Here is a 22,461-nt window from a genome sequence, read left to right as displayed (position 1 = left end):
ACCTTCAAATGAAGGATATCTTTCAATGTTGATGTGAAACTCAAGATCCTTGACATATGTTTAAGATAAAAATTTAAGATTAACCATTTGTTTTAGAAGGCAATAGGGCAGGGAGGGCAAGAGGTGAGCTGGTAATTAAGATTCCTTGTTGAGACACATGTAAGATATATTACTACTTATTTGTCATTTATAGATGTAACAATATATAGCTGTTTGTCTTCCATATAAGGACAGAAGGATATGGGTGTATCTTTTTGTGATTGGTTCTAGCAATCAGCCAATAGGAAATCCAACTAGGCTGATTGGACAGAGGCAGCCACAGGAGGAGCAAAGGGGGCTGGATTAAGGGAATATAAGGGCTGGCCATAATGGCAGGAGCCAGGCCAGAGCTTGGTAACCATATACCACTGTGCCTCTCATTTATTTGTCTGACAAATAAATAATTATTTTAAATTCTCTATTGCTGCGTTGAATATTTCATTCCAGCTAAGCGTTAACCACAAGCAGGGTGCTACACAAGGAGCAATAGTCAACATGCATCTGGAAGCTCCCAGACTTTGGCGCACCTTTTCCAGTCTGTGAACTAAGTTCTACATGATGCCTGTAATATAAGTCACCGTTTTCAGAACTTGCAAGACAATTATGCTTGGGCAGGGTTCTTTTTACTTAGCAACTGGTAAGAGCTGGAAAACCTGTCTTGGCTTGTGGCAGCAAGCTTGCTTGCTTTAAATAGAATTATAAGATTTAGATAAGGAAATCCTTGGGCCTTCACATTGGAAATGGAAGTTGACAGAATAAACAGTAGCTATAATTGGTACATAATTGGCTGTTATTTATGGAAACAACAATAATTTGATGTGATGAAAAATCTTATGTGTTTGGAAATCTTTTGCAGTAAGAGAAAGCATTTAAAAAGACAATTTGATTAAACTGTGTGTGTGTGTGTCTAAACTTTGTGTGTGATTGTGTCCATCTACTAGGGATTCATTTTTGCTTAGCTTTAGGATTGTACCAGTATAAGTGCAAAGCTGAGATATGGTTAACTGTAGATGGGGATCAGTGGGTTCTAAGCAGTGTAATCACAGAAGATGGCATCTGCTCACTGGTAGGAATGATCCTGGCTGAATGGTTTATCTGGTTACACTGCTTCTGCCTTTCCCCCTTTGCCCCAGCTTCCTCCTCCTCTAGCAATAAAAGCTGGAACAAAAAATATTACTAGCGCCCATGCGCGCAAACTCTACATTGGCTGAACCAATGAGTATACAAGTCGGGTCCAGCAACCAAATGTTACAATGGGTCTCCAGTCCCTAGCAGCAATGTTCCTGTTCAGCACTTCAAACAATCCATGGAAAATGAATTTTTTAATATTATCATTGAGTCTTTGTTGGGAAGCTCTGCTTATCTGCCTAAGGCAAAGGAGCATGATAATGAAAACTCATGTGAAAAACATAAACCTGTTGAAGAATGAATGCATTCAGCAATCACTTTGTCCAAGTGATGTTGTTGTAAAAGTTAAGACAGAAAATGGCGTATAGGCAGTTCTTGATTCCCCCCAAATCCTTTTTATTCTGTAGGATTTGCTTGAGTTGTGAAAAGTTTGTAGAGTACAGATGTAGTGGTCGTTTAGCAGCACACTTGCAGGACCAGGCGTTTGGCTCACCATACCCCAACCCATATAAATAAGAAACCAACAATAAGAGGTGCGGGCTACTTAAATGGACAAGGAGCGGATCCGAGGGAAGCCTACCTGCTCCACCCCGTGGCACAGCCCAAGTCCCAGCCTGCTCCCCCATTTGCCATATCAGGATGCAGGGTAGGATCCGGTTCCTGATAGGCAATGGGGGCTTCTGCCCCTACTGCCTACCAGGAAAGGCACAGCAGTTCCACACATGCAAACTTATTCCATCCCTGCCTTCTATTTAGAGCCACCACAAACATCGTCATCACCAAGCCAGCTGTCTTGCAGAAGAACTAGTGGCTGGAATTTCCTTGTCCTCCAGCTTTGCATATTGCCCGCTGCTCTTGTAACTTTAAGAACTGGTGCCTGAGCTTGTTGTCCTCTCATCCCTCAAATCCCCTTTCCCCTCATGTGTTATATCTTTTTCAGACTGTCGATCTGAGGCAGTGGCAGAGCATAGATTGCTGGTGCTTGTGGTGGGCACACCAGCACCAGGGAGACAGGGCACAGAGGGTGGATGGAGCCCGCTGTGCCAGCCCAGCCCTTATTGCCAGTAGCACCAGGGGGACGAGCCCCGAGGCACACAAAATGCAGTGCATGACATTGTCTCCAGTTGTCATGAAATTGCCAGGACCTTTGAAAAACCCTTAAGCCATCATGGCTTCTCAGTTCCATGCAGAATCCCAGATTTTTAAATACAACCCTTTCCTTCCTCCTGAGTCCCCTCAACCAGACTCAAAGCTATCTCAGCCTTGGGCATGATTCAATGAAAAGAAATAGATATAAGGATGAAGACAAGAGTAAATAAAATAAGAGATTAAAGGAAGAAAAGAGGGTGGAACCAAGGCTGCAAACAAAGCATATATTTAACCCCCTCCAAAGAATCCTGGGAACTGTAGTTTGTTAAGCATGCTGGGACCTGTGGCTCTGTCAGAGGCGAACTATAATTCTCAGTATTCTTTTGGGGTGCGTGTTTCAAATGCACAGTGTGTGTGCGCAACCCGAGAGATAAGGCACAGAGACAGAAAAGTAGGTGCCATGGGGTGCACAGGGGCCAGTGGGGTGAAGCAAGAGTCCGGGGGATAGCTATAAAAAGACAACAAAATAATCTGGACTCCTTGGAAGGTTTTGAATAAACACCCACAAATTTATTAGTTGAATATATGATAGATAAGGGAATGATATGCACAAATTTGTAACATGCAGAGAACAATATGTGCAAAGAAATCAAAGAGGGGAGCTGAGGGAAGTCCTTGGGGGGGAAGGATGGGGGGGGGTAAATAATGTAATTGATTATTTGGACTGATATTTTGTTATGTTGAAATTGTTTAATAAAAATATTTTTTTTAAACAAGAGTGTGGGGGATAGCATGACAGAGAATGAGATGCAACAGAAGAGTGTGCAACAGGGTGCAGAGAAACAAGAGGTGGAGATGCAGAGACAAACAACAAAAAAAGACAAGAGGTACTCTGAATGTGGGTACTGCACACCTACATAAAAGAGTGGGAGTGAGTGTGTATTATTAGGAGGACCAAAAATATAGAGCTTCACCAAAATCCTTCTCCAGTTAATTTACTAATACAGCTCTCCTGAGTTTGTAAAAAACAGTGGCCCTCTGGAGTGATTTGAGTTGTGCACTCTTATTTTATACACCCCTCCCCCCCCCAGTTTTCCCCAGACCTCCCCCTCCCTCATAAGTCCTCCAGTGGTATCAGTTAAACAGCATGACCCGTCTGAGCTGGTAACCAGCATTTGGTTAAGGCGTGCTTGGCTCCCAGAACAGCCCTGTGCCTTGCTGATGTTTACAGGTGAAATAGGAACTGTGTTGTTGGCAGGGCTGCTTACCTAATTGACTGAAGGCAACTAAAGATCAAATGAAACAGAAACATGGCAATATTTGGTGTGTTGATGCCTGTCTTCCTGATATGCTTTAATATCGGGCAGTCTTGCCGGAATTCTGATGACTTTGTGGGTGCCAGCTCTCCGGGAGATGTTGTCATTGGAGGCTTGTTTGCAATTCATGGCAAGATGTTGCATTCAGAAGAAAACCCCCTCAAGCCAGTGATTGCCAATTGTGCCGGGTGAGTAAGAATATCAACTGTGTCAGGAGAATGAAAAGAGCAGGATGACATGGACATGAATGGAGCAAATGAGAAAAGCAGGGGGGGGGGACCTTTACATTTTTGGAATCTTTAAATCACTGTTTCTTAAAAGGGTATCAGCAACAAAAAGTGTGTGCCTGATATGCCTGGGTAAAATCTAACATGAATGACTGTGAGAGGTTGCAATTACTTTCTATCTCTTATGTTGTGTAATGTTATATGTACTTATCAGGAAGGTGATCCCATTAAATGTAATAGGACTTTTGAACTGGCATGCATAGGATTCCACTGTTAGTGTCTTATTGACTTGCACCTCTTTTACGGTATATAACTAGCCCCTGCATTTTTATTACCTCCATACACCACATTTTAATATGGCATAAAACATAGTACATAACTGGAACCCAGTCTGTATATTGGATTTCTTCTGTATCCAGCATTTTCACTTTGGCCACGCTAAAGCCTGACAATGTACACCTATAAATGTCTTCTCATGAGAAAGCCCTACTAAGTTCAATGGGACTTACTCCCAGAAAAGCGTGGACTTACCTTTGAGTAAATCCCATTGAACTCAGTGGGACTTACTTATGAGTGGAAATGTATAAGCTTGAACTGTAGTGACATAAAATAATAGAGAGCATTTTTGACACAGAACGTGAGTGTTTTCAGAAAGTACAGCTGAATCTCTTTTTCTATCATTCCTTGTCAGTCCTTTCATTACTTTGTAGACTTTACACTGCATTGATGTGTCAACATTTTGACAGTGCCAGCCAAAAGGCAATTAACCTGCTGTCCATAGACTGTTTACATTGATGTTACCCAAATGAAACTGATGTGACTACTCAGTAAGAGAGTGTTTTCAGGATTGCAGCATAACTGCTTTTAGGATGGCTGTATAAGTAATCCAGAAATGTATTCAACTCATAATCACAGTTTACATTTAATGTAAGTTGTCCTCTTTTAGTTTTAACAAACAAATCAATTAGATGTCAACATATGTGTGTATCACCAAAACCACCACATAGATACCGTATTGAATTACTGACTGATGCTTGGGATAACAGCTTAGCATAATGAAAAACTCCAACTCCTATTGTGAAAAGGAAAGGCAATTTTTCATAACTGCTGTATATACTGAAACATCAGAACAAGAAAGACTCAAAAGTAAATAGATATAACCTTCATACTCAACCCTACTAATTAAAATGTATCCCAGTATGTAATTAAAATCACCTCTCCCCAGTTAAATTGTCAAAAGCTCTAAATGGACCAGTTGAACTAAAGCTTGCTGACGAACATAGTCCCAGTCATGTACTGTATGGAGGGGGAAGGGTCATGTATGCCACCTGGGGTGCCAACTTGAGTTATCTGAGGGGGGCAGGTAAGCTCTGCCCTACATAATCACAAGATGCAGCGCACAAACATTTAAATAGTAACACCTATCAACTTTGGGTGCCCCCAGCCCCCTCAAATATTTTTGGGGGGCCAAAGAGACCTTGGCCCCTAGGAGTTGGCTCCTATGTATGCCCCCAGTACCCCTTGAAGGTAGGGCAGAAGATATCTAGAGACTGTTAATTGTGTAAGAAACAGGTAAAGCTTTCAGAGTGACTGTAGGGCAGTTACAAAAGACTCCTGAGGATGCATCTCAGTGGTAAAGCACAGTGGTTCGGTCCCTGACCTCTACACCTCAGGTAGAGAGAGTGCTGCTGTTGACATTGAGAGAGATGAATGGTCTGACTCAGTTTGAGGCAGGTTCCTTTGTACCTTCTGTTTCCTGTCCCTTCCCTTATTTAAAATGTAGGGCTCTGTGGGGCCAGACAGTTAGCAAGACAAATCAAAATTGCCCCCTCTCAACAACATGCAGTTTGAAGAGCCCTTCCCTGGATTCCATACAGCACAGCTTCATATGCGGTATTGTGAGATTTGGGGTTTGGGTAGGAGAGCGTTGTGTAATTGGCCCAGAATGATTGCAAATGCTACTTGATAGCTGATGACCAAGTTTCAAGGTGTATCTTCTATTAGGGAAATTGGTGGTAAATTGCCCACGAGGGTTAAGAGATGATTGGAGAAGATGAACTCATTGTCATTCTCCTTCAACCAGAAGGAAGGGGCATGCGAGATATGAGTGGGAAAACAACAGAAGCGTATTGGGCAACAGACAACAGACTCTGAGTGGGGCACACAGAGAGAGCCAGGGAGACAGCAATGTTTGAAAAGTGTGTTTTTGGAGGGAGGTGCCCCTCTCTGGAAATTTGATGTGGGGCAGTGGATTTGGCTGCCTATTAAGCTGTCACTCTACCTATGTTTGAACTGTGAATTTGAAAATAAACTCAAAGAAAAACCAAACCTGGGTTAGCTGCAACCCAGGAACACTGTATCACCTGGAAAAACCAAAACTGGTATTGGCAGTGGGACCGCATTTCTTTGGAGAGAAATTCTGGGTTGGTGTGGTTCAGCCATAATGAAGCATGTAGCAGTGGTTCAAGTTGTTTCAGTAGTAGTAGTAGTAGTAGTAGTAGTAATAGTAGTAGTAACCTCACATTGACTTTAAGGTAAGCATGAGCAGACAGACTGGAGGTCTCCCAAGTACAACCTCCAGTCTAAGCATCATATAGAAACTCAACATGAGAAGATTAGTGTTGGCTGTTGCCAGGGTAGTCAGGGCATATTCAGAGGCCCAGCAACAGAGTAGGCAGTTAGGCCTAAGAGGAGGGTGCAGGAAGCAGATGAGCTGGTGATGGGCTTAACTGGGAAGATTTGCAGTCTGTAGCAAAGAACCAAGAGGCTTTGTCTGTCTAGGATCCTGGAAATGGTGGCAATAGCCCTCTCTTGCAACCATTTCCAGGATCCTAGACAGACATAGCCTCTTGGTTCTTTGGAGATGGAAGAGAAGTCCCACAATGCAGGGAGTGGAAAGAATGTGCAGATGTTGATGCAAGGTTGGGGAGTACAGTGCATGATGGAAGTGAGAATGAATGGTCATTTGCAGATTACTGTTGACAGATTCTTTTCCATCCCATTTGTGCCCATGGAAGAGAAAGAGGAGGAGGAAAAGCTAGGAAGTGTTTCTGCTGGAAGAGCAGCCATTGTGCAGAGACCTGGGCAAGGAAATATCTTTTATTGACTTCTTTGCCCCATAGGTGCTTCACAAATGTGTTACTGGATGAGATAAGGCCCCTCCAATTGGTGCACCCTAGAGGCATGCTCCAGCAGTGAGATTAAGACAGGATATTACAAATTACAGCGACAGAAGAGACTGGGATCACTTCAAGATGACAGCCGTATTGAGCATTCATCCCAATTTATTTCTAAGGAGATTAGACAATGTCAGCTATTTATTAAAAATTCATTCCATTTTGTTTGTGGAGAGTTCATACGTAGGGATGGGCAAATCTGTCAGTTTTGGTTTCTCACACTTTCTCATGTATCCAGTCTTGTGTGTGGTTCTCCACATTTGTACGTCAGTTTGCATTGAAAAAAGTCAACATATAATTTAATAAGCATTCCTCCTGATACACACTTTGTGTGTGCAATTTTGCCTAATATATGTATTTTTGTAAAACAAACATTCAGAAATATTGATATTTTCACAAATATTGATATTTCCCCCAATGCATTGCATTTTGTATGTTACTTTCACAATCATATTCATTTTTATGCTTATTTTTACTGTAGTGCATGCATTACACATTACTTGGCAGGGAGCTGCACTGAAGAATTCAGATAACTGCAAATTTTGCAGGATGCCCCGTTTTTCAGTTCTCATATTGTTTTGTGTGAATTAGGTAGGTTCACCTTTAAAGGCAAACTACAAAATTGAAAATGGTTTTTAAATTTATATACAGCTACCTTTTTTTATCTATATCAATATTTATGTGTTTAATGTCTATGAACCTCTCATTTATCTTGTACAGAAAAAGCTGCTACTGTTTTAAGAAAAGTATGAGCTAGACCAATTTCTTGATACTGTGTGTGTGTGTGTGTGTGTGTGTTGTGAGACGGAGGAGGTGAGAGAAAGTTAATGAGGTCAGAATGACTGCAGATGCTCCTTGTCACCAGTGGCAAAGATTCCAGACACATCTTATGTTAGGTCAATGGCCCAAGAGGGTAGGAGACAGTTGGGGGTGTGACTCATCCTTATTAAGCTGTGAGTGAAAAACAACAGAAGCAATATGGAGGAGAAAGACACACAGAGAGCTGAGGTTTGGGGCAGTGTAAGCTAACAGCATTGGGAGGGGCGCCATCTTTCTCTAGAGATCTGACATGAATTTCAAAGACTACAAAATGTCATAACCTTCCATGGTGGATACACTCTCAACATATGCACACTGCACATATTAATTTCATATCATGTGAAGTGAATTTGGGGACATAACGATAACTGACTTTGTGTGTTTCTCGACAGCTTTGAAGTTCAAGTGTTTCTTCAGAGCCTTGCAATGGTCCATGCAATTGAAACAATCAACAACTCTACACTCTTACCTGGAATTAAATTGGGGTATGAGATCTATGACACTTGTGCAGAGGTCACCAGGGCAATGGCTGCAGCTCTGAGGTTCCTGTCCAAGTTCAATGCCTCAAAAGACCTCGTGGAATTCAGGTGCAACTATTCAGACTATACACCCAGAGTCAAAGCTGTCATAGGGGCCACCTATTCAGAAGTATCTATGTCGGTTGCAAGAGTATTGAATTTGCAGCTTATACCACAGGTAAGTCACTATAAAAAGAGCTTCTTGCTTTCAACAGGAGGAGTGTTTTAATGAAATTATAGGACTCTGAATATAATTATAAGCTGGCTTGGCTGGTGGGTATATATCAACATGGAAGGGACAACATTCTAGAGTACTAAATAAACAATATGCTTATTTCTTGGTTATCATATTTTAACATGGGGTAAAGAAAGAAGATGAGAAGGCCACAGCTTTATTTCCATGAATTTGGTGTGATGTGGATCGTGAGACTTTGATGCTCTGTGGAATCACCCAACCTGTTGTTGACTGAGCAGGAGTTTCAGTGACCTAAGACAGCACACAGAGTGAGACACCCTGGCAGTGTAGCTTGCTTTTATGCAATTGTGCACTAAGCCTTAGTCTTTGATTCAGATGCACAGTGCTTTGCAATCCCCCTTTCGGCCAGTTCTTTAACTGTCCCGCACCAAACATCATATGTATGGTGTCATATTTGACAGGTAGATATGGCTTGGCCAAAATGGCTGGGGCGGGGGCAGCTAATTAGGTTTGCGGGCTGAAGAGACCCCACCACTGCTTTAGAATAGCAGGGGAGTGTCATGGTTCTGAACTGGAGGAGGAGCCAGCTCAAACTGAGGCCACAACACCAGCTGGGAGTAAAACCAGGCTCTTGATGCTGGTGTTCCCTTGCACATGGTCAAGATCCTAGGCTCCTCCCCTGTTGCACTGGCCCTCTGAATGTCAGAAGGCATGTTTACTGAGGTGAGCAACAATTCAACGATGTGATCTCCACAAGCAATCTGACAGAAAACAACAGGGCTGCGTGCCGACAACATTTTTGCATCTTCTCACAAAGACAAGTCATTTGGCACCACAGGTTTTTGTTCATCTTACTTGATTGTTTTATCTTGATTCACCCTGGTGCCGCAGCTATGGAGCTGCCAAGAAGGATAGCAAATGTGTGTGTAGGCAAACAAAACAAACATCAAACCCACCCCCCCACCATGCGCGCGCGCGCGCGCACACACACACACACACACACACACACACAGACAGCAAGTCAGGCTTGAACGACTTAATATTCCATTTGCAGTAATCAACCTGCCAACTGATCCCCCCCCCAATATATGTGGTTGCTAGCTGTTTATATTTCAGTGAACCGCAATTCTAAAAGAAACACAAAACCCTGGATTGAAAGACTTAACAAAACCATATAAAGATTTATGAACATAAACATGTTTTAAGAGTCTCCAATGGGGTGCACACATCACAACTGGCAGCCACATACTGGTTCTGTCATGTGCTGAGCTGTTTATATGCAGCCCACTATCAGATCAGGAGACTTTACCCCACAACAAGATATCCGCCCTCCTCGCTGCCTCAATGAAAGCTTTGAGAAAGTTGCACAGTCTGTAAGGTGAGCCGCTGAATAGAGATTTCTTGCCACCACGTACCACATGTTGCAATTAACAGCAGCCACCGCATGGCAGCTGCCTCGTGTGTTCCTGCTTGAATTGGGGGGGGGGCATGGGCTGAGTGCTCAATATAACTTCAAAGTGCATTTGAAGCACATTTCCCCCCTCAATGAATTTTGGGCGCTAGATTTTAAGGGTTGGTGGGAATTGCAACTCTGTGTGGGGTAAAGCAGAATTCTTCCAGTGGGGAAATGTGTTTTGGATGTGCTTTAAAGATATAGTGTGTGCACAGTTAATCTTCAAACTGAACAGAAACTGTAGTGACAGTATGAATGGTATGTAGAAACAAAACACTGCATTAGCCCAGATGTTTTCATTCAATAGAATGAGTGCGCTTGTTTTTTTCAGATGACCTATCCTTGGGTAACCCTTTCCATATCTCTTTGAATGTCAGCCACAGAATCTCTATGTGTTGCAGAGGACTCTGTGGTGGTGGTGTTGTTTCAGAGTGTGTGTGTGTGTGTGTGTGTCATGCAGGGTACTGGCTGCCAGCCATGATACCAAACCTCACTCTGACCTGCATGAAATGAGTTAAAAAAGCAAATGTAGCGTTTCAAGAAGCAGGTTTTGAAAATCCTTAATCCGAGAAAACATTTCTATCTGAACGCAAACTCTACTGTTCGCCTGGCGAGATGAAGTAATATGTTCATTTGCGTCTCCAGACAAGTACAAAGTCTTGCTACCAGCCTAAAATACAGCTGAAGTTCAGTTAGAAGAATCTTCTCTTGGATTCAGCCCACCATGCAGATAAGGAGAGTGGTGCATGCTCTGTTGGACATCATTACTCTGGGATATGCATTTTAAAGATAGCGCTGGATGAAACAGCCTATTTCCATCCTGTCAGTTTTTCCTGTGTACAGAAAGAATCTATGCTACGCCATTTACATGTGGATTAAAAAAAATACCCTTCAAATCTGCACAATTCTACTAAAAATAAAAACTGGGTACAGTCATACCTCAGGTTACAGACGCTTCAGATTGCGTGTTTTCGGGTTGCGCACCGAGCCGAACCCAGAAGTACTGGAACAGGTTACTTCTGGGTTTCGGGGCTCGCGCATGCACAGAAGCACTAAATAGCACTCTGCGCATGCGCAGAAGCACAAAATCGTGACTCGCATGTGTGCACACACGGCGCTGCGGGTTGCAAACGCTGGGGGTTGCTAACGTGCCTCCCGCACTGATCACATTCGCAACCCGAGTGTCCACTGTACGTATGAGGGGGTTAGAAGATTGTCATTGTTCTTACTTTCTTTCTGTTTAAATAATCAACTGCTTAGAACACTTAGTAACTTTACCAGGTTTATCCAGTTTAAAAAGTACTTTTAAATGCTCTCAGGATGCAACCATATGCCATAATGTCTATAATGTCCATAATGTAATGTCATTGTATTGTTGTTAGGTTGTTGGACCCATGTGTGTATCGGCTCATAGATTATGCACTCTAATTCACATTTCTGTGTCCAATCCATGCATGGGTTGTTGTTTTGCAGGGATGTGTGTGTGTGTCAGGTAAGTTTCAAAGGTGGAGCAAACCAGAATCCTCCAACACCCTTGTTTGAGGAGTGCATTGCTTGAAAGCAATGAGGTGGCTGTGTAAGGTTGGCTAGTGTGAAAGCAGGAAACTGGACTTGCTAGGCCTTTGGTCTGATCCACCAGGGTTCTCTTTTCAGTCATGATATTCCCAATGTTGAAATGGTGGTAATGCTTTGGGGGTCCTGCCCAGAAAACGTGTTGCAATGGCCCATAAGTGGAGAAGGCTTTTTCAAGCAGCTTTTGGTGGTGTCTGTGGCAGGAGGCCACCATACTGCATTTCACTCAAACTTACATATATCTGTTGGAGCGTAAGAGCACTTAGATAGAAAATGCAGCAGGAGTTGAGAGAGTGAATTATAGCCATCTCGGCTTCCCCCTTTGCAACAGCTCATTTGATGCTTCTAAGAACTTGAACCCTGGGTCTTTGCTCAGAGCTGTTCCCTGTGTCTATAACGAAGCTGTTTTGTCATCTCCGCAGGTGAGTCATGCTTCAACTGCAGAAATCCTTAGTGATAAAGTCCGCTTCCCGACTTTTCTGCGCACCGTGCCTAGTGATTCTTATCAGACGAAAGCGATGGCACGACTAATCCACAGGTCAGGGTGGAACTGGATTGGAATCATAGCCACCGACGATGACTTTGGGCGCCTCGCTGTGGAGAGCTTCGGGTTACAGGCAATGGCAAACAATGTCTGCATTGCATTTAAAGAAATGCTGCCAGCTTATCTCTCGGACAGCACCATTCATGGCAAAATTAATCAAGCTCTTGAGAAGATTGTCAAGGAAACCAGGGTAAACGTCATTGTTGTCTTTCTCAGGCAATTCCACGTAATGAGATTGTTCAGAAAAGCAATTGAGAGGAACATAAATAAGACCTGGATTGCAAGTGATAACTGGTCAGCAGCTGTCAAGATTAGCACCATTCCAAATATCAGTCGCCTGGGGAAAGTGGTTGGATTTACGTTCAAAAGTGGCAACATGTCATCTTTCCACGACTTCTTGAGCAATCTACATACAGCCCCCAATGGAAACAACATGTTCTCAGTGGAATACAACACGCTTATGGCAGCATGCTCACATATAAACGATCAAGATTTGAGCAAGTGCATTGGTAATTACTCTGTTGAGAGAGTTCTACAGAACCGCACTAAACCAAGTAACCAGTTTCGGAGAGAGGAATTTCTCATTGCAAACATCGAACCAGGATTTATCCACAGCACCATGCTAGCCGTGTATGCAATTGCAAATGCCATTCGGAATCAGTGCAGGGCCAGAAACTGCAAAGACCCATATGCTTTTGCCCCTTGGGAGGTATGGTTTAAACATATTTTTATTACACATATTTTTCTGCACTTTTCATCCCTTCCTTTCCAACCTTTCCAAGCACAAACCATTGGGCATTACTTCAAGTGGGTATTACTTGAACAATTTGATATTTTCATCCTCGTTACTCTACAGGGGTTGCAGCAGCTTAAAGATTTGATACATTTGACTTAAACTTTAACATTTGTATAAATCACTGCCAAAAAGTCTCAACAAGATTTTTAAAATCTTAGCTGAAACCTATCCGAGCTTAACCCCTGAAAATGCAAGCCAGTTCATACAGGTGGGTCATTATGCTTCATGAACAAACTTTTTGCTCAAGAATAGAAAAAAAAAAACATTAATCAACTTTTCAGAAAGTATTGCATCCCTTATTTTATATTCCCTCCCAACAATCCTGTTATCTTCTTTACAATTATTTCTGCTTAATCTTAGGGAGAACTGCATGTTGAGATAAAATTGCAATCCCAGGGCAACACAACGAATGCATAACTGCAAAAGATCAAGAGTTTTCAGCACCTGTTGAAACCTTACTGAGGCCTATGCTGGTTACTGATGGCAGCTTTCCCCATAACTTCTTTAAAAGTTTAATTTTCATAGAATCATATATTTGTATACCTGTGAGGGACCCTGAGGGTTCTAGTTCTACCCCATTCCATGCAGGAATCTCAGCTAAAGCATCCAAGCTCTGCTTAAAACCCCCAGATGAAGGAGAGTCCACACCTTCCAAAGTAGTCCATTCCATTGCTGAACAGCTCATAACACCAGAAAGGTCTTCCTAATGTTTAGTTGGAATGTCCTTTCTTGTAATTTGAAGCCATTGGTTTGGGTCCTACCCTCCAGAGCAGCAGGTTGCTCCATCATCCATGTGATAGCCTTTCAGATATTTGAAGGTGGCTATCATATCACCTCTGAATTGTTTTGTACTGACTGTTAATGCTGCTGGGTTTATTTTATTGCCACTGTTTTTTCAACTCGTGTTGTAAACTACACTGATGTTTTCACAATAGGCAGCATATAAATATTTGTAATAAAGAAGACCACATCTGTCCAGAACAAACCCAACCAGCTGGTTTTGTTCCTTCTGCAAATCTCCTCACCTACATTTTGACACTGTTTGAGATACATTGATCCAGTGAGCGTATTAATATGCACAATTCTCTGGATATTTGAGTCTTCATGCTGAAGGGTCATGTGGGGTCTGGGATCAGATATTGCTGCAGTGTTGAGAGATTGAGACTATATTGTGGTAATCAGAATCTTTTGCTCTAGTGTTGACACACAGCTAATGCTCTTCTTTACCTAAGAATCCAGAGGACATTCTTAAAATCACATCGTTACAACACATATATTGATATCCATTTTATGAAACTGTTACTGTTATGGCTTTCCCAAAACATTCTGGGTTTTGTGTTGTGTAGTGAGGGTGCTTTCAAGTCTCCCCCCCCCGCCCCCAAGCTTCCCAGATCCCTCCATGCAAAGAAGCTCTGTCCAGTATTTCCCTTAGTGTTGTACAGTATTGCAGATCTCCTCCCACAGCATATTCAGTCTGAGTTAGGGATAGAGGAATAATTTGTTTTACATGGATCTGAGTGAGCATTGCCCTGCACCAGACCTCTTCCTGTACCGGGTGCCCACTTATGACCAAGCCACTTGTGCAATTCAATGTGAAATCATTTGCAAAAAAATATGCACAACATATTTATTTCACCAAATTTATAGAATACCTAAAAGTGGTTTAGATAGATGAATCAACCCTCCTGCGGAACTATGTTTTTGAAGCATAGTTTTGTAATAATGAATGCATCAGGATTTTTATACATACATACTTGTTGTTGTTCAGTCGTTTAGTCGTGTCCAACTCTTCATGACCCCATGGACCAGAGCATGCCAGGCACTCCTGTCTTCCACTGCCTCCCGCAGTTTGGTCAAACTCATGCTGGTAGCTTCGAGAACACTGTCCAACCATCTCGTCCTTTGTCGTCCCCTTCTCCTTGTGCCCTCAATCTTTCCCAACATCAGGGTCTTTTCCAGGGAATCTTCTCTTCTCATGAGGTGGCCAAAGTATTGGAGTCTCAGCTCAGGATCTGTCCTTCCAGTGAGCACTCAGGGCTGATTTCTTTAAGAATGGATAGGTTTGATCTTCTTGCAGTCCATGGGACTCTCAAGAGTCTCCTCCAGCACCATAATTCAAAAGCATCAATTCTTCGGCGATCAGCCTTCTTTATGGTCCAGCTCTCACTTCCATACATCACCATAGCTTTAACTATACGGACCTTTGTTAGCAAGGTGATGTCTCTTGTATATATACATACATACATACATACATACATACATACATACATACATGTGTTTGTGTGTTGCTTTCCTTAGGAAACCAGGAATGTATATGCATATAATATTATCAATATCAGAATGCATATAACGATGTGCAAAACAAGGTTGGTCGGGGACACGGATTAATTGTTAAACCACTGTGTGAATTGTACCTCAGACAGTAGTTGTTGGGGAAAGGGGTATAGTGGGATTCCCAGCCATTCTCCTCTGTTGGGAATGCACAGCTATGAGCGCCATGGGCCTGTCCTGTGAGCCCTAAACTACCTTGCTGTCCTCAGATACACTGGAGGAGACATTTCTGTTGCTATTGTTAAAGTAAGATTTAATTGCTAGTCCAGTCAGGTTCTATATGTGGAATGAAGGGGTACCATCTTGCCCTTGGCCGTGGGCAGAAAAATGTATTGGACCTGGCCTGGGAAGCAGGTAATTTTATTTGGGACCATGGGCTGTGGGGAATGCTAAGCACTCCCTATCCCCTCTCTGCCATCCCCAGCTGCAATTTAGATGGGAAAAGGAGATATAAGGGCAATGCTGCTTGGAAAGGGAAGTGTTAAACTGGCGAGGTTGATTGCAAGAGAGAACAGACAGGACTTAGAAAAGCACAATCTAAAAAATAGAGCGATCCAATTGACCGGAATAGAAGTCGCACAGCTTTTCTATTGATTTAAAAAGAACTCTGATGTTCCTGACCTCTGAAAAGAAACAGAAGCTGAACAGGGGGAAACATGATATTTTGTTCAAGACACTGTGCAGGTGCCCCTAAAAAGTGAGTGAACGAAGTGTGCCCATTCCACAGTAAATGCCCAATGTGGAGGCAGCCAAAGCTAGAGAGGGACATTACGCAAAGAAATGAGAATTGACCTCCTTTATCTAGGGACCTGGGCAGCAGTACTCTCTTCTGCATTTTTTACATAGTTAACCAACGTTTATTTTAAGATAAACAAAGTTGAAGCACCATGACTGCATGTGACCCTTTAGCTTTCTTTGACCTTCTGTGACTGAAGAAAGATTTTTGCTGTTGCCTAAACTTCTTTTTTCAGGGAAAGATATACTAAGGGGTGGAAGGATCTGTCAATTTCAGTTCTTTCAGTTTTTCATTTTTAAGAAAACTTTAATTCAGTTCTACATGTTTCTGGGGCAATTTGTGATTTATTTATTTTTAAAATCAGCATCAGAATGGACTTTTCACTAATGTACACATTTTTGCAAGCAATTTTCCCTGATACAATGCATTTTTGTTATCTTCACTAATGTCTTCATTTTTAAATGCACACTTTCCCCTCATATATACATTTTTTGTAAACATTATTTGGTTGGACAACTGCATCACAAAATTCAGAAAAGTGCAAATTCCCAAGGATAGCTGTGTTTCAGTTCTCAGATTCACCTTTAAATGAGAACTGAATCTAATTTCTCCTCCACTCCCAGACCACAAGGTTTCATTTTTTTTAGCAGAGGAGAAATGAAATGTCATACACAAATAGGAAATTTATGAAACATTTGAATACATTTTTTCTTCATTTTGAATTTTAAACTTTTCAATTTTAAACTTTTGCTTATGAAATTAGACTTCAGAGTACTTTTAAAAAAATACCTTACCTCTTGTGCCTTGAAAGCATTAGCCATAGGGCAATAACATTAGACTATTAAATGTGAATATTCAACACTTTGACAACTTCCCCACAGAATGATCCTTTTCCAGCTCTACTTTGTTAATGGGAAAGCAGCTTCACAAGTGATTTTTAGAGCTGCTTTTCATGCCCATAATAAGCGCGATTCCAAATTGGAAAATGGAATCTGGACATTCTAAAATACTCAGGAAAGATGAATCTGGGAATAAAACATATCAGCAAAGAGATGAGATCAGTCACACCATGATCAGTCTGATAGAGATTAGTCACATAACAAGTAATTATAGAATCATTTTTTTATTGGGAATCCTTTCTGCAAACTGATAAAAATCAAGTTGCCCAAATATGATTATAATGAGTGAAGTGATCTGGCCTGTGGAAGCATTTCTTTTTCTTCTGATATATTTTTGATTTGTACTGTCCCTCTATAAAATGCTACTATATGCCATCTCTTTTCCCTAAGCACTTGTTTGCATCACTATTCACTTTTATTCCTGCAGCTGCTTGAAGAACTGAAAGAAATCAGGTTCACTGACAATGAAAGGGAAGTCTATTTCGACTCTCACGGAGACATCAACACAGGCTATGATGTGCTGGTTTGGAAGGAAATTGATGGGCGGATGGTGATTTCCAACATAGCAGAGTACGACCTTGAGAAAGATGACTTCATCTTTGCAGATGAGGAAGATGAAATGGAGTTTCTGAATCTAAAGGTATTTAGAGGCACACAGATAAAACCAAAGGGGTTTTAAGCACTTCTGGATTTATCCTCTTGTTTATGGTTGAAAGAATGGAAAGCAGCAACTGGGGAAACAAAACAGAAGACTTACTTATTGAACAGAATGGTATTAATGCAATGGTTACACCAACAGCATTTTATCCAATAAGTCGGTTGTGATGAGCTTGTAATTCTAAATAGGCAGGAATTGGTGCAAGCTGCAAGTGGATGCTGTGTGTTTTGCAAAACACAGTGCGCATGCTGAATGTACACCCAAGACCCACAATTTGCCTATGTCATGCATGCTTAAACTTGGATCAAGACTTAGTCATGATTTGAGTAGACCCACTGAAATCAATGGGATTTAAGCTCAACACGACTAATGAAAGTTCCAAACTTTCCAAAAGTTTGTTTATGCAGAGTGCCCACCCCCATTTCACCACAACACGGGAGAGTGCACTGACAACCTTTCAGTGTATGGCCAGTGATTCCCCTCCAACTCAGCCCCTTTAATGGGGGAGCCAACTGTGTGCTGTCAGGTTGGCTCTGCCCCTTTTAACTATGTGAAGAGCTCCACCTCGCCTCACCACAGATAGGTTCATTAGAACTGAGATTTGGCTGGAACCTCAAAGGGCTGTGACATGGGGAGGCAGACCAGGAACTTCTGCCGTTGTCTCAGGGATTGGGGTGCTGCGCATGGCCACACAAAAGGTGCCGTCCGGTTGATGGGAGAGCGGTCATTGTTGATTATTTTAAAATGCAAGATCTCCAGGTTTCGTTTGCCTCTTTTGTTTTGCAGAACATTCAGTCCAAATGCTCCAGCAAATGCAGCCCAGGACAGGTGAAGAAAGTTTCCGCAAGCCCACATACCTGCTGCTACGAGTGTATAAGCTGCCCCGAAAACTATTACACTAATAAATCAGGTGTGGAATCTGAATGAATTTAGGCTTTATCAGAACAGAATGTTTGCTTAAGAATAATACTTTTAATGTATTTTTCTGTGAATCAAATATATTGTTGATTGTTTCAGGAGCCATAGAAATTGTGGGGTGGCAGGTGGGGGGCAGACAAAAGCAACCTGTATTCACATGCACAATCCAACTAAAGTACATTTTCTGAAAAAGCACTGAAGTGAAGTGCCCTGTATTTCTAGCCATTGTTTCAAGTGGCATGGGCAACAGTCCTCTGCTGGAACACCTGAATCCCAGTTCCAGTTGAAAAGGCCTGGTTTCCGTGTGACCACATTAACTTAAATCAGGGGTACTTGATTTACCTGAGGGCACGTTTGGAAATCTAATAAACTGTTGTGGGCACCACAGAGCATCCATTTCACAGGGTAACAACTGGTGATCCTCAGACACCACTTCATAATCATATGCACCCCTCAAAAACCAAATAAAAATAAAAAACAGGCAAAACCCCCTCCAAAAGATAGGTACCCCCAACACCACAAAGACCAACCCCCCCCAGTTAAAACAACATTGGGAAATCAATGGGCTTTAGAAGGTGCCAAGAGAGGCATCTGAGGGTGCTGTGGTACCCATGGGGAGCCCCATGTTAAATACTGAATGTAATGGATCCAACATGGTTGTATTATTTTTCTATATGCATGTATATACCGTATTTTTTGCCCTATAGGACGCACTGGCCCATAGGACACACCTCCTTTTGGGGGGGGGAATGAATAAAAAAAAATTATTCCCCCCCCCAGCCCCCAGAACAGGCTGCTATCTGCAAGCCTTGCGAGCCCGGCGGCAACTCCCGCCGGGCTCACAAGGGTTGCGGACACCCGCGTGAAGCATGGGGCACCCTCCAGAGGGCGCCCTGTGCTCCAGGCAGCAGGCTGCTATCCGCAGCCTAGGGAGCCTTGCGGGAACTCCCGCGGGCTCCCCAGGCTTGCGGATATTTGCCCAAAGTGTGGGGCGCTCTGCTTCAGCGTGCCCCGCGCTCCGGGCAGCAGGCTGCTATCCACAGCCTAGGGAGCCCTGCGGGAACTCCCGCAGGCTCCCCAGGCTTGCTGATAGCTTCCTGAAGCCTGGAGAGCGAGAGGGGTCGGTGCGCACAGACCCCTCTCGCTCTCCACGCTTCAGCGAAAGCCTGCATTCGCCCCATAGGATGTACACAGATTTCCCCTTCATTTTTGGAGGGGGAAAAGTGCATCCTATGGGGTGAAAAATATGGTATTTTTACATTGCTCACAAAGATAGGCTATTGATCAGTCTATAAATGCAGTTGTTGTTGTTTGCTAATAATATGTATTGGCTTTCAAAACAGAATGAGCTCATTATAATGGACCGCAATTGTGCATTAAATTGCCCTAATCTCTTCAATAAGATGCACAGCACTGCTAGGGGCTAGTTGTCAAGAAGTCTCTTGTTTCTCTCTGCACAGATATGGATTACTGCATTTTATGCAACAACAGGACACACTGGGCCCCTGTGAACAGTTCAAGGTGCTATAGGAAGATGGTTCAGTACCTCAACTGGAATGACTGGTTTGCTATTTTGTTACTGGTACTCTCTGTCCTTGGAATTGTGTTGATTTGCAGCATTATCATAATATTTACTAGAAACGTGGACACTCCTGTTGTAAAGGCATCGGGCGGCTTGACTGTCTGCTATGTCATCCTTCTCTGTCATTTCCTTGCTTTTGTGAGCACAGGCTTCTTCATCGGCAAGCCCATGGCGTACAAATGTAAAACCCGGCAAGCTCTCTTTGGCATCAGCTTTGCGCTCTGCATTTCGTGCATTTTAATTAAGTCTCTGAAAATTCTGCTGGCCTTCAGCTTTGATCCCAAGTTACAAAAATGGCTGAAGGGCCTCTACAAGCCCATTCCCATCGTGTCCTTTTGCACGGGGATTCAGGTCATGATTTGTGCTGTCTGGATCAGCATTCGAAGCCCTTTTGTGGATGAGAACTTCTCCATCCGGAGAGTCATTATCCTGGAATGTAACGAGGGTTCGGCTGTAGCCCTGGGGATCATGCTGGGTTATATAGCTCTTTTGGCGTTTATATGCTTCATATGCGCCTTCAAAGGTAGGAAGCTACCTGAGAACTACAACGAAGCCAAATTCATAACGTTTGGCATGCTAATCTACTTCATTGCGTGGATTACTTTTATCCCCGTCTACACAACTACTTTTGGCAAGTACTTGCCAGCCGTGGAAATCATTGTCATTTTAATATCCAACTATGGGATCCTCTGCTGTACATTCCTCCCCAAGTGCTACATCATACAGTATAAGCAAGAGACAAATACCAAGTCGGCCTTCCTGAAAATGCTTTACAATTATTCGTCCAAAAGTGCAGGGAGTCTAAGCGTAAACCAAAGTTCTCTGGACTCGAAAAGCGAGATGCCTCCGATTCCCAGTGCAAATGCTTGTTGCAAAACTAAGGGTCAGAAAAATTGGGTGAATGGCAGCTGCCATTTCCAGGCATCTGGGTACGGGGAGATCAGGAGGGAATTGCAACCCACAAATGCAACAGGGCCCACCATCCCAAGAAGAAGACTCTCTAGCATATGAAGCAGTTGCGGTAAGAAATGTAGTTTTAGGACAAGCAAACCTTCTTTGATCTCCCCATAAGTCAGCCTTCCACAACCTGTGGTCTTTCAAATGTTATTGGACTACAAATCACATCATCCCCAACCATTGGCTATGCTAGCTGGGGCTGATGGGAGTTGGAGTCGACTGCTTAGAGTGTTAAAAAATAAATTAAATGGTTACGCATGTAGGTTTATTTTGGATGGCAACCACACACAAAAATGTCTAAAGAAAGAGTTCAAATGATGAAGGTTAATGGCATGTCCTTCGACAATAATTGCATTCCATACATGCTTCCATCCCAATGGAGAGGCTGAACGACAAAATTTGAGGGGGAAATGTATTTTATTATACAAATAAAAGCCAAATGACAATTATGCTTTGAAGACACCTAGCGCCCAAAGGTAAAAGACCTTATTATAAAGTTTATGGTGCAAACAACCATGGATCAAGTACTTCATTGCCATTTGAATTGGTTGCACCATTAGCCCTTAGTGTTGCTGGCCGATTAGCTCCCAATACAAGATCTCCCACAACTGCACAGATAACTTTTGTATGTTAATCCTGGTTTTACTTTTATGTTTGTAAATCAGAAGGGCATGTCGATCAGGAATAGTTGAATTCTTTGACAAAATAATCAGGTCAATAATGAATCTCACAGTAATTCCATTTATAAGCAATTATATGAGAAAACACATTTAAAATGCTTAGCAGGTTGTCTCTGTCACATGTGCTTTTTCTTAGTGGATTTGGGTTCACATGGCTGGAATCACATATCATTAGACCACTATTTTCTTCATCAGTAACCCTATATATGGAACCATAGGGTGAAACAGTGACCTCCTTGGAGCAAATGAGAACTTCCATTGAACTTTTTAGGGGGCAGTTCTGCACCCATTATTCTTGCTGCAAAGCCACACATTATGTGCACGTATATGCACCTGTTTAGGAGTAATGTGATTCACAGAAATTAAATTTGTATTTAGAAGACAATCCTGTACCTACTTACCTGGGAGTAGGCCACAGCAACCTCAGTGGGGCTTACTTCTGTGTAGGCTTGGATAGGATTGCACAGTACCTATGTGTGTGATCTCTGAGCCTTTGGGAAAAATGTGTGAAGATGCACACACACACACACACACACACACACACACACACAACCACTTGTAAATATTTGTTTGTAAATGCTGTTACCAATACCTCAGAAGTCCTCAGTGTTAAGCATTTTGCCGTTGAAAGCTGGCTGTGTTTGTGGCTTTACATCCATCTGAAAGTGACAAAACTATAACACTTTAATAAAATATCGACTTTTTTCAGCAGCTGGCTACTTACAGCACTGTTGAATGGATGTATGTGTACTGGGATCTTCTCATTATAAAGGAATACAAATATACTGCTATTAAAAATAAACTTTTAAATTTATGTTCTTCCTGGA

At 42.5% G+C, this 22,461-nt stretch overlaps 1 protein-coding gene across 2 annotated transcripts; it reads left to right on the top strand.

The window, feature by feature from the left end:
* The first annotated feature begins 3,501 nt into the window (after positions 1-3,501).
* GPRC6A (G protein-coupled receptor class C group 6 member A) lies at positions 3,502-22,461 on the top strand. Of its 2 annotated transcripts, none has more exons than XM_083496193.1 (6): positions 3,502-3,760; positions 8,187-8,490; positions 11,956-12,786; positions 17,267-17,479; positions 18,284-18,407; positions 19,876-22,461. In XM_083496193.1, exons 1-6 carry the CDS (start codon positions 3,567-3,569, stop codon positions 21,006-21,008), a joined length of 2,799 nt encoding a protein of 932 aa, XP_083352319.1. In that variant the 5' UTR covers positions 3,502-3,566; the 3' UTR covers positions 21,009-22,461. The 2 variants fall into 2 exon arrangements, with proteins under 2 accessions (XP_083352319.1, XP_083352320.1); XM_083496194.1 differs by lacking the exon at positions 3,502-3,760 and adding an exon at positions 4,927-6,333.

This window comes from Podarcis liolepis (assembly GCF_965112155.1).
Source record: "Podarcis liolepis genome assembly, chromosome: 3".
NCBI classification, from domain to species: Eukaryota; Metazoa; Chordata; class Lepidosauria; order Squamata; family Lacertidae; genus Podarcis; species Podarcis liolepis.
Note: the sequence above shows the minus strand (reverse complement) of the source record. Positions and strands in the feature narration are given on the sequence as shown.